At 40.2% G+C, this 13,407-nt stretch overlaps 2 protein-coding genes across 3 annotated transcripts in view; both read right to left on the reverse strand.

Annotated features, from left to right (window-relative positions):
• The window catches only part of septin4b (septin 4b), a gene marked incomplete at its 5' end in the record, with an annotated part of 49,840 nt that extends 46,437 nt beyond the window's left edge, over positions 1-3,403 (reverse strand). Inside the window, one exon of one of the 2 annotated variants that reach the window (XM_083887107.1) lies at positions 3,304-3,403. In XM_083887107.1, the coding sequence (XP_083743233.1) occupies positions 3,304-3,360 (57 nt within the window). The remainder of the gene's footprint in view (positions 1-3,303) is intronic. The other variant, XM_083887106.1, reaches the window with a different exon arrangement.
• Positions 3,404-8,288: 4,885 nt separating this feature from the next.
• The window catches only part of limk1a (LIM domain kinase 1a), a gene marked incomplete at its 5' end in the record, with an annotated part of 51,648 nt that continues 46,529 nt past the window's right edge, over positions 8,289-13,407 (reverse strand). Inside the window, 7 exons of the mRNA XM_083886779.1 lie at positions 8,289-8,562; positions 9,328-9,485; positions 9,596-9,651; positions 9,812-9,980; positions 10,997-11,062; positions 11,394-11,453; positions 12,585-12,716. Of these exons, the coding sequence (XP_083742905.1) occupies positions 8,394-8,562; positions 9,328-9,485; positions 9,596-9,651; positions 9,812-9,980; positions 10,997-11,062; positions 11,394-11,453; positions 12,585-12,716 (810 nt within the window). The 3' untranslated portion in view covers positions 8,289-8,393. The remainder of the gene's footprint in view (positions 8,563-9,327; positions 9,486-9,595; positions 9,652-9,811; positions 9,981-10,996; positions 11,063-11,393; positions 11,454-12,584; positions 12,717-13,407) is intronic.

Below are 13,407 nucleotides of genomic sequence, written 5' to 3' on the forward strand. Positions count from 1 at the left end.
TGAGGATTTTATGAATCGGTGTGATAAAAATCCTCAATATAAAAATAGGAAAATCACCCTGGCCAACACCTATCCTCATTACCCACCTCCCTGCTGGCTGCCTTTCACAGTTACACTTTGTTTTTTGTTCTGGTCTGATGCCAGCGACCAGACTTCCTTAATTTGTTAAGTGGGTTATGGGCTATAAATAAAGCAGGTCTAGTTCCATCTGCAGCAGAACATTAATTTCAGTTTGAAACAGAAGTTACATGAGAAATTTCATCCTCAGTGTTGTGCATGCAAGCACGTTATGATATCACCTCTGACAAGTGTCAGTGGTGCAGCAGAAAACATCATGTGGAAAAGCCTACAGTGAGCGGAGGAAGACAGATGTGGAAGAACTAACATTTGAACTTCACACCAAGATGTAAAATCTGAGATGGCTTAACAAAAATGAACCAGAGGTGAATCTTCGGCCATGCAGTTTCAGCAAAAATGGATTCAAAGAAGGTCTATATGTACAAATACAGTCTTCTAATGTGATGTTTAGCGTAAAACATCACCAAAACATGCAAAGAAAACCCCCGTAAACTAAGTGCTATCTCTGTCTGCTATCTGCAGTGTAGACCGTGCACAAGTGCACTCGTAATCTCTCACTTTCTCTGCTGCGTCTTTGTTTCCACCGCATTCTCTGTCTGTGTTCACCACGGGACAGGAGCTTTAACAAGCCAGACGTTTCAGTGTTACTGAGACTATATAAAACGACTGCACGCAGAACCTGTCAAACATCTTTGAAAAACAACACATTTTAGTGATACTTTCTTCTGCCTTTATGGAATAAATATCGTAATTACAATTATTTTTAACTGAATAGTGCCGAATACTGGACACGCTATAGTATGGGAGCAAAAAGGTTTCTTTAAAGTAGAACAGCAAACATTACTCGAAAATGACTTGGCAAGGATAAATTAATAGAGTTGCTTTAGTAACTTTTCAGCAAATTCTACCAAAATGATAATGGTTTCAACTTCACATATGACCAAATAAACATTTCTTGTTTTCAATTATAATAAATTCAATATTCTGGGGCTACGGACTGACGATGAGGGAAAACAAGGTTGTGTTTTCAATGTTTTATTTATCAAATTATAAATTAGCTGATTTACAACTTTTTACTGCAAACTGTCAAATGGAAATCGTTCATTATGAAAGGGGATTCGCAAAGCTGTGACTCTACATCTGCAAGTGAGGCATAAAGCTTCTTCACACAATTCACTGAGCCAGACTTGCTAGTTTGACAGCTGCAGGAGAGTAAATAAGTAAGCAGATGAGCTGATGCTTATCTCTGCGGGTGTTGTAAGAATGTTGTAAATGTTCATACACTAAAAAAAACATCTCAATATTTCATAGCGTGAAACTGCATTGATTCTTTGAAGCTCTGTGTTGATATGGAAATATCACCGATAATGGATTTGTGTTCAATTTAAGCCTCTGAGTTGGCAGCAGATTTCACTCCCTCCTCCTCCTCCTCCCCCTTTGCACTCCTCTCAATTGACAAAGAAAACGGTAAATTGGTTATGCATAACATTGTTATTTTTTTACCAGTGAAGATTTTTCTGAAAACAGACAATTTTGGAGGGAAAAGAAATACCAATATATTGTCTTATTTAGAATATATCCCACTTCTGTATAGGGATATGTACATCACTAGATTCTTACCAATACACAGGCCTAATCTGCATTATCGTGCACACAATTGCCCTGCTGGTGCCTTAATGGACAACAACGCAGTGCATTAAAGTGCCCACTATTATGGTAAAAACCAGAGGAAGTGCTCTACACACTGCCATTCATGTGCTTCATTTTATTGTGCCTTTCTAGTGGAGAAAAGTGATGCAGTGTCCTATAAGATGCCCTTACAACTCCATTTCCTATGAGTCCCCCCCATGAAATTCAGTCCCCAAGGTAGGACTCGGACATGCCTGCCTTAAGAGTAGTAGTGGTGCCTGCCCCACCAGTGCACAGTAGGTGCCCTTTTAATTTTCGCTCTCTGCCCTTCTAAATGTATGTGCATGCCGCTGCTAACCTATGCTGCAGCCCTTATGTACATTTAACTGTTTAATTGGCAGCATAGACAATGATGAACAATAACACAGCAGTGACTGAACTAGGCACAGTTGGAAGCAAAACACTTAAAAGTGCATGACATACATTTTTTTCCCATCCAAAATAAAGTTAACCCCCAAAAGGAGGCACGGACCGAGCAGCGCGATAGATCAGTGTCACATTGCATGAGAAACAAAGAGACAAATATAATTTTTGTGTCGCTATATGCACTCTATCCGTTGTGGAAATGCGCGTGCAGAGAAGAAACCGCTGTCTTGTGTGGTTTCACAACACTAATCCATAGCCGGACACAACTTGTGTGTCCGTCCGATGCGAAAAAATCACCATAAAAAAAAAAATGTGTGCTACAAACTACACACTGCACGCCCTCTAGAGTGGTAAAAACCTGAGGAACATGCCCTAGTGGTTGCCATTCACTTTTGCCATGCAAAAAGTGTCCTTGCAAACAAAAATGGTGTTGTTATGAAGCCCCCTACTGTCCCTACATGGCAGTGTCCCATAGGGTGTCCTTATAGGAAATTATATTCAGTGCTGTATAAAAAAAATGTCAATCTCTGTGGTAGAAAGTGATGTAAAGGACATCCCTGTATATGAATACACAGGTACTAGTGGTGCCTGCCCCACCAGTGCGCATTGGTGCCCTTTTTAAATGTTTGCCCCTGCCCTTCCAAATGCCTGTGCACGCCACTGTTTATGATACACATATACACACATAATTAAAATCGACTTATATAACCCTCAAAATGGTTGCAACCCAGCAGCTACATCTCTACCCAGGTCCAGAAATAGTTGAATGTGGCCAGTCTTGGTACCATTCTTGCATAACTGCAGAATTACAGTGTGCAGCTGCTGCTGCTGCTGCTGTGTCCCGTGTGGAGCTCACACTATCAGGCTGTTCAGGGAATTTCATTCAACTGAATCACGGTGTTCCCAGTGTGTAATTCCTCTACATCCATAACAAAAAACATGCTCTTTCTCATAATCCTGGATTGAAAAGGGATTAATTTTTTTTGCTCGGTAACAGGACAGATGCTCTGTTAGTGTGTTCTGACTGAGCGAATTTAAAGGCAGAGAGAGAGAGAGACGGAGAGAGGGAGGTAATTTAAGACAGAACACGAGCATCACCTGAGTAACAACATCACACACACGCTGTATCAGATGAGATCATGACTCACTCACACACACACACACACACACACACTCACCGTGGTTGAACGCTACGGACCGAAACCGGTGGCTGGACGAATTTTCCATCGCTTTTTTAACTTTCACTTGAAACGCCAGCGGCTGCTGCGTCCAGCTCCTTCTTCGTCTTCTGCTCCTTCGGTATTTCCTTAATTTCCTCCCTCAATCTGCAAACAACTGCGGTGAAATGACAGCCTGTGTGGAGTGTGTTTGACCGGACTAACCCGTCCCCCCTCTGCGCGCGTGTGCATGTGTGTGCGCGCGCGCGTGCATGTGTGTGTGTGCGTAGTAACCCGTGGGACTTCATTTCCTGAGGAGCTGGTTAAGTTTAGGGCGAATATTAAATGTTGTTCAGTGATACCGCTTTTTTTTAAAAAACGGTCTAAATGAATGAAAGTCCCTCAGAAGAAAAGACGTAAACCTGTTTGTTTGTGTGTCGCTGTACGACTGTGTTGCCAAGTTTTACTCACACACTCACTCACAGAACTAGTAGCTTTTTCGCTAACTCTCCGTTTCCCCCCCCCCTTTTAAGCCTATAAATGTACTGGAAAATGTTCATTAATGACCGTTGTATTGAATTCATTTACGAAAATTGTCAGGGAACATCGGCATTATGTGATAGGAGGAGTTCAGAGGAAACACTGCAGTACCATTAAACAGTGTCGGCGACGTTTAATTTGAAAATACGTAAAGCTAATTTGGGATGCAGCTTCAAATAGACTGGTAACGCCGTTTTTGAACCTTTCCATTCACGCGTTCGTATTTTGGAAACATTGCATCAACATACATTCGTCTTATAGTCGCTGTAGTCAAGACAACCCTCCCCAATTTATATATATATACATATATATATATATGTATATATATATGGCCGGTTAAAAAAATAATATATATATATGTATATTATTTTTTTAACCGGCCATTTGAAGACTAAAGGAGGCAAATTTGGCGGAAAGCCGTCTAAACTGGCAACCCGTCCCGGACTGACGGGCCTCTGTCCCTGCCTCCCCTCCCCTCCCCTCCTCGCCCCGCCCCCTGCTGCCTGTCAGGCGTGATGACGTCACGAGACACCCGCAGCTGCAGCAGCTGAGTCGAAATGACAACATTCGCACGTGGATGCAATGAGAGCAGGGTCAGTTACACGTACGGCACATCAATGAATAAACAAATAAATAAATAAACAAAAATAGTCTCTTTACATAATGCTTATCAACGTATTTACCTGTAAACATTGTACTACACCACGACATTAGGAAGTATGCTTACACAGTCACGGTGCAATAGTAAAAAATAACATTAGATCATGATTTGTTTTTCCTTTTCATAAACTGTATGTGCATTTTGAGTTCGACTATATTCAATTGTGAGTTAGGTAAAGAAGTGAATTCACTAGACTGAGTGTGTGATAGTGGTGTTTAAATAATATTCCAGGTTGGAAAATCACAGTCCTTTGGTTGTATTTCTTGCTTCATTGTAAAAAAGAACAGAAAAGCAGAGGCAGACAGCGACCTCTGGTGGTTGACTTGTATACACCACAGTTCTGTTTTATAATGGTGTTCTAATGTAAACTCAGACATGGTTGCAGCTGGGGGAAAATGACCAATGAACAAACACTGGGTCTTTGTTTAAAGAGCAACAGTTTTATTTTAGCTGTGACAAAAGGAAAACAAAACAAAACAGTCGCCTCCTCAGAGTCTAAATGTACACGTTCAGGATTAAAGTGCAGAATTGTTTTTCACAGCTTGTGTAAAAAAAAAAAAAATTAAATAAGACCAAACTAAAAAAAAAGAAAGAAGAAGAGAGAAATCTAATATAAAAACTGACAATTTAGATCTGGAGAATATAAATATGATACAGAACAAGATGAAATCCAGTAGCATCAGCAGTAATGTTCAATCCACACGTGAATCAGGCTATCACTTATGATACCTTTGGGAGGAAAAGAAAACAAGGAAAATCGGTTTATGTTTTTTTCTCGAGTCGTTGGCAAGGCTAGCTTACAACAAAGGCACAGCATTGTTCAGAGGTAACGATCCTTTGCAAAAAAAAAAAGGTGCTGCTGAAGCGTTTTAGTGTTGACCATCAACACACGTAACAGGGATGGAGACAGGAACATGGCAAAGCCACTCGTGTACAGTGCATGCCCACGGACGAACACATCAACCAAGAGGGCACTGTTTCACAGAAGCGCGTGTCGTGTGTCATCAGCCTATACTTTAACAGAAGTCTGCATGCTGAGTTTCTTATTCTGTTAGTGTTGCGTACTTGCTTTCCTATAAAGCTGCTGGATTTGTGAAGGATACGCTCCAGAAAGTTACGGCCCTGAGCCAAAAGAGAGTGAGGAGAAGAAGGTGAGAGGTGAGACAGGCCAGCCATGTTAAGTGCTCTACTATTATGAAAAAGGGACCAGCAGAAGCTGTCAGCAGTCAGAAAGAACACACAACATGTTTCACAAAGGACCAGTCTGCAGGCAGCAGGCAGAGCTGGGGCTTCACATCCTCTTGGTAGCAAAGATGGCAAAACCCTGTTTCTTAGGAGAATTCTGACTTTAACATGGGAAATATAATCAATATTTCCACTGATGTATAAATTAAAGATTGCAGAGGGATCCAACATGCAAAAAAAAAAAAAAAAAAACTGAACCGTGCACAAAATAAACAACTCCTCACATGATCCAGTTTGCTATCAAGAGGACGAATTCCCCAGATCCCTTTTTTTTAACAGTTTAAAGGCTCCATCAGTGTCTTGCATTCATATGTGTTTCAACCTGAACTGATGTCATTTATTTCCTTATCACAAGTAGCCCAAAGAGAGGAAATTAATAAACATGGCTTCAACCAGCCATTTGGTAATATAGTGCAAAGTAAAGTACTCAAATCTATACAAAAAGATCTCATAGGATACATATACATATATATATATATATATATATATATATATATATATATATATATATATATATATATATATATATATGTATGTATGTATGCATGTATATAAACAAGAAATGCTGTGTTTATGTCCTTGTTTCCTTTTTAGCCTGGCTTGATCTGATGACTTGTGTTTTCCATTCTTTGTTTTCTTATTTAAAGTCACAATATTAAGAGACAAAGAAAGCTCGGCTCAGAAGCTGGACAGACCTACCGAGTATATCATGCAGCTTTGTGAAAACAACAGCAAGAAAGAAACGAAGAAAGAAAATAAAAACAGATCAAAGACACAAGGTCAGAAGGTGCAAGAGAGAGATTTTGACAGACGGAAGAGATTATTTCTGGGGGAAGTGCACATATTTATGCAATACAGGCAAACGGACACACGGATAGAGACGCACAGTGATATTTACAGGTAGCGTTCACGTAGAAACAGAAGTGTGGAAGAGAGACTTAGAGAGAGAGAGAGGGACAGGTGTGTGGACAGACAGCTGACACAGTACCATGGATAATTATCCCCACACCTGAGCGACAGTGCAGCACATGAGATGAGAGTGAACAATTAAGGACAAATATATTGCCTTCACAAAAATATCGTGGCGCATAATCTGATGTTGAACATAATATGCATATTGAGTTCATTAATAAACCTTGTAAAACCTCTTTGCACAGCAGCCATCTGAAAAAAAAAATATCAATTACAAATCCCATATTTTTGTTCCTGGAAATTATTGTATAGTTTTTATTGGTTTCATGGTAGCCCTAGGTTTTAATACCACTTCTTTTTATCTCATCTATTTATTAGTTACATTAAATGTAAAAATAAAATAAATTGGCAACACCTAAATTGCATCATTTGTTAGATTATGTGTGACTATGTGTCAGATATCATTTTTCAATCCAAGACAAGTTTCCCTATAGGAAAATCACGTTTATCTTTAATCTATAACACTTACGTGTGATTTGATTGGCTTGTACCTGTACTGGAATATTTGGAATAACAAGATTTGATTGGCTGATGCTTGAGACGACACTTGGACAGAGTCAGCAGAGATCCGTTGCTGCTCCGTTCAAAGCGAATGAGAAGTGTTTAAATCCAGCATAAAACCTCGGTTTCTCTGCTAAAAACGTGTCAAAACGGCTGCTGTGCAAAAGGTCCATTAGATAATCCAGTATGAAAAGGCTGAATAATGCCAGGGAATATTAATATTGGAGCATGGTGATGAGATTCCTCTCATCTCTGATGCTAAACGTCAGTGGCCTGCTGTCAAATGATGACTCTCCCCAATTTGCAATAAAAATATGGCAATGTCGCATACGTATATAAAATATGTCTGTACATTTACAGTATTTAAAACATTTACAATGTTGCTAGCTATGTACACTGATACAAATACGACGTGAATGTTGACGCGTGACACTAACTTGTACTAAGTACCGAATGTATGCCTGTGATGTGTGACCTCAGTGTGAAGTCAGTGCTACACGATAAACGAGGGAGCGGAGCTGAAGGGACAAGGAGGTCTGATGTCGGGTGGACACAATGAAGCAGGATCTAAACCTGGCAGCAGTTTTTTTACACTCATGCACTCTTCAGTGAGCTTTTTAAAGCTGAAAGATTCTGTTTGACTTGACTCGACACACACAGGCCCCCCCCCCCTCTCCTTCACATTTTTCATAAAGTCAGTTTTCAGGATCCAAACCAAAAAAAATCAAACTCTCACAGAAACACCTGCAAACACATAGTGCACAATAAGAGGCCCAGAGTGAGCAAGCTGAAGATTTTTGCTTTGTCCATGAGGATTTTACACACTACAGTTCACTACAGTGGCGGGATCGCTTTTACGTTAAATCTGCACGATTCAGAAGCGCGAGTCGTGGTTTTAGAGTTGGGTGTGATTGCATATGACATGTTCACTGTAGCATTGGGGGCCGCAGAAACAGGCTATCATGGTTAGCGTCTCTTGATTTGAATAAATGCGTGTGTCTGTGTGTGTGTGTGCCTCTTTCACATCCACACTTTCCCCCTGAGTCTGTTCAGTAAGCCTGAGCCATTCTGAGCCCGCTTCAAACACGGAGGGGCTTTCACACGACTCCTCCGGTCACTGCACCACCTGACGCAGGCAGCCGAGGACGAGTTCTACCTTCCCACGCCTCCTGTCGTGTTCGGTCCTACTCCAGCTGTTCAGGGTGGGTGTGAAGGCCGTTTTCAGGGCGCCTGATGACGTGGTTCTCCCAGAAGGCCTTGTGCAGTACGTCCAGTTCAGACACTAGGGGCAGACCAATGTCCAAGTGCATCTTCAGGTTCTCCAGCCACTCCTCCAGCTTGGTGAAAGCAGGGCTAAGGAATAAGAAAGCAGATCTTTTTTTTATAAATTAAATCAACTCAAAAATCATCAATTTAAGAACCACAAACCAATTTAAATGATTATTTCAGCCAATCACATGGCAGCAACTCAGTGCATTATGAATTTAAACATGATGAAGATGACCTGCTGAAGTTTAAAATGAGTATCAGAATGGGCTTTAAGTGACTTTGAATGTGGCATGGTTGTTGGTGCCAGATGGGCTGGTCTGAGTTTTTTCTCCTGGGATTTTCACACACAACCATCTCTACTGAGAAGATTTACAGTTCTCTGGAAAAATGCTTCGTTAATGCCAGATGTTACTTGCAACAGTAACTCCAATAATAATAATTTGCTACAACCAAGGTATGCAACCTTGAAGCAGATGAGATACAGCAGAGGAGGACCACACTGGGTGGCCTTCCTACCACCTTATTAGGTGCCCTGAGTACTTAAAGCTCCCATAGACCGGAATTTCTAATTAACGCTGGGTTTTATTGTATTCTCGGGCTCTGCAAGCGCTCTTGGCTCATTTGCAGCAACTAGGAGGTTTTTGACCATAAAAACAAGTTAATGTATGTAAGTAGACTCACATATATGTGCGATAGGACCACTCTATGGAAGCTTTAGTAAAGTGGCCATTTTGATGGCCATATTGAGATTCAGATTTCCCTGAACCTTATAAAAAAAAATTTAAAAAAGAGAAACTGTCTCTTTAGGTTCAGTAAATATTTGTGTGTGAATTTATTGGGATGTCTGACCGTTTGTCCGCATCAAGGTCACAGCACACAGCAGCCATGGGGAAGAAGGCAGGGGGACAATCTGGGGGACAAAAGTGCTCCAGGAAACCAGACACATTCAGTCCAAAGTCCATCGCCCTGGGGAGGTAGTCTGGGTCTGCGTTCACCCTGCCAATGATCTGGAGGGTGAGAAAAAGACAGAGGAGTTAAAGGTGGAGGTTAAATCTTTCAAACTCAACCTCATAGTCCCCATGAGACCATAATCGCTGTCATCTCTACAAACTCTTACCTCACAGAGCATGATGCCAAAAGAGAAGATGTCTACTCTCTCATCATAGCTCTTCCCTGAAAAGCACAAATGGAACACATTGAATTTAGGAGGAATGCAACACACGATCAACAATAGTATTTCTTTTTATATGTTGAATGTGAATGTTTATAATGGAATAAATCTCTATCTGGGGATATAAAAAAGCAGTAGCACGAGTGTCCCATTAGCTCGTACCATGAATCATCTCAGGAGCCATCCAGTACGGATTCCCCACCACCGTGTACCTCTTCCTGCGGTCGGGCTTCTTCAGACCTGGCAGTTTACCCTGCGCAAATTTCTCCTCGTGCTTGTCGTCGATCATGAGCCGGGCCAGGCCAAAGTCTGCGACCACCACTGTGTTATCCTACGCAGAAGAAAATGAATCATAAACAGTTAATGTTAAGCTCCAAGTGCACATTCTAGCTGTTAAATTAGCAGTGCATGGAATGTTTTAAAGTTTGAAATCTACTTTTTAAGCTGCAATACAAACTTTATTTCATGATTTTTCTGGCTGAGTTGACTAAGCTGCTGCTGCTGTGTGGACCACGTTTTAAGACGGCTTAGTTAACTCTTACAGCAAGTGCTAACAAAGCTCTCTTTATCATCCGTGTACAGGGCCGGCCCAAGCCTCCATGGGGCCCCAAGCAAAATTAGATCATGGGGCCCTCTGTTACTGCCAATAATAATGATTATTGATCATTCACACACCTACATACTAAAGCTATTCTACTTATTCTACTCTGTCACCAATACACTTGTAAAACTAAAATCTTTTTTGCATGGAAGCAGACACCAGATTTGCAAACTTACAGAAAAATCTTTCAATTAATATTTGGCAAAATCAGCAACTCCCCCTACTGGCGACACATACAATCAATAGATAAAACCAAACGGTTTATGAATAAAATATTAAGATATTAAGGTCTGAAAATTAAAAATGTGCACAATCTTTGGGGGGATTCAAAATACACTCCTGTAGTACAAAGCTTTGACTTTTATATGTAAAAAACACAGCATTAAATAAAATAAACAAATACATATCAAACAAATACTTAAATAATAATGTAAATCAACAGAGGCACCCGGAACAAGGTAATAAAAATGGTTTATAAATAAAATATAAAGTTAAATAATCACATCTGACAACTATGTAAAAACTGTGAAAAAGCTTTGGTAAAAATGGGGAGAAAAAATTCTAAATAAACTACAGCAATCTAAACTTAATATTATTTCTTTTAGCTAATTGCTCTTGGGGGCCCTCTAGTTGTCATGGGGCCCTGTCCGTGTATGACAGGTGCAATGTTCTAAATCCTCAAAAAAAACAGGTACACAACGTATGTCCACAAACATACCTACGTACAGGACTATACAGGCTCTTACCTCACGGACGAGACAGTTGTGTGAGTTCAGGTCCCGGTGGATTATGTTCATGGAATGCAGATATGACTGAGTGACGGAGAGGAGAGAAGAGGAGAAAAACACAAAATACAGAATGAAGCCGTATCTCAAACAATCCTGCATTGTTTCATCTCAAGTAGCTGCTGCAGTAAATACAATAATCCAGTCATGCACGATATTCATCATTGTTCTCCTATCGGTGGAAAACATCGGGAAGCCATGACCTCATCCTGCAACAATGACATTGTGGCTGTGGCACCAATCTGCATAATACTGTGCACTGAGAGACAAAAAACTGACTCCAAAATTGTACTGTGAGAGTGCGAGTAAATGAATGTGGTAAGTGGTATAAAGTGCATATTCATTCATTTGTACTCACCATCCCAGCAGCGATGTCCTTGGCAATACTGACCCGCTGGTTCCAGGGATAGTTGCTGTCCTGTGAGGGAACAAAACAAAATCTAATTAAATCCACAGTTGTAACATGAATATTGGTAGGTAGTTCACTGGTACTGCTTTCAGACAGACAGACACAGTTCTGGTTCTGGTTCTGGTGCCGTTCTGGCGCCTAAGAACCTTGGTGCTTTCTGGCGAACCAGCCCTCGTTCACTCCAGTTTAAGAGGAACCAAAGTGGAAGGAGTGACGTGTCATGATGTCACAGTTCACAAGGAAGAACCACTAGCTGAGAACTAACTTTTCAGGTTCTGACCCAATTTTTTTTTCAGTTTGAACATGCTGTCCGGTTCAAAATTAGGATCAGGACCTGGGCTATTGGGCTATCAGAGGATCAATGGGTGGTAAAAAAGTCCGGGTCACCACACATGGATAAGAAATTCAATATTATATAACTGCTCCCCATCTATTTTTGTATTTTCAGTAAATGCTTTCTAAGCGTCATTTATTTGTTAAATCTGCTTTTATGGGACCTTTCACAATAAAACCATCTTTTTTGCATATAAAGTTATATATATAAAGTTTTCTATGCACATGAAGACAGTCTGATGGAAAAACCCACCTATAGACAATGTGCACTACCGTTCAAAAGTTTGGGGTCACTTAGAAATGTTCTTCATTTTGAAGGAAAATCACCTTTTTTCAATGAATATAACATTAAATTAATCAGACTCACACACACTATACATTGTTAATGTGGTAAACGACTATTCTGGCTGCAAACGTCTGTTTTTTAATGGAATATGTACATAGGTGTATAGAGGCCCATTTCCAGTTTTCAAATGGTACATTGTGTTTGCTAATGGTGTTAGAAGGCTATTGGATGATTAGAAAACCATTGAAAACCTTTTGGCAATTATGTTAGCACAGCTGAAACCAGTTTTGCTGGTTCTTTGACCAAAGCAAAGTTTGAATTTTGAATCAAAATCATTATTTCTAATCTTGTCAATGTCTTGACTATATTTTCTATTCATTTTGCAACTTTTTTGATGAACAAAAGTGTGACTTTTAATTGAAAACACAAAAGAATTGTATAGGTGACCCCCAAACGTTTGAACGGTAGTGTACATAGGAGGAAATACTCATGTCTCTGTGGGTCCTGTACTCCACTCTCACCATTTTCTTGATGATTTCCCTCAGGGTGCCTCCTTTGATGTACTCAGCGATGAAGTTGAGTCTCTTGTCCTTGTAGAGGACTCCGATGAACTTGAGTACATTCGGGTGATCCAGGCAACGCATGACCTTCACCTGCACAAACAGAGCAGAGAGAGAAAGAGTATTTATATGAGACACTGGCTGACATGATAACACCTGACAGCAGAGATGCCACACCAGTTCGTCTTGTTATGAAAAGTGACAACCGCTGAATTACTGTTGAATCTTTGGGTGACAGTTCAATATTTGGGACACTTTCAATCCCTTTGTTTTAAATGAGAAAACATAACTTGAATGTAAATAAAAGTTAGTTAGACAGAATTGCAACAGCCACACACTTATTTTTCAGCACAGACATATTGAAATGTTTTAGTAGGAAGAGCCAAAGGTGTTATTCAAAATACTGTCAAAATGGCTGCTGTGAAAAAAGGTCAATTAATGAAATCAAGACCTGTTCTATTTTGAAACTCTGAGACATGCAGACTGAATAAATAATAAGTATTATTATAAATAGATATCTGCATAAATACAGACTGACTGCCATTTTAGACTCTAGCAGTTTAATCTCCACTAAAACAAAGGTTTTGCCCCATGATGAGTTCTTTTGTTACAGTAATTCTTCAAATCAGATTTGTTTTAGTGAGATCTACAGATTCTACTTCTACATTTTCATAACAGTTTGGATGCTTCACGGCTGCAAAGTGTGCTTTAATAGTTTACATGTGCTGCTCAGAGCATTTCTCTGACACCTCATAAAATACTCCGCTATGTGGATGAGGAGGCG

This window comes from Microchirus variegatus (assembly GCF_963457635.1).
Source record: "Microchirus variegatus genome assembly, chromosome: 3".
Classification (NCBI taxonomy): Eukaryota; Metazoa; Chordata; class Actinopteri; order Pleuronectiformes; family Soleidae; genus Microchirus; species Microchirus variegatus.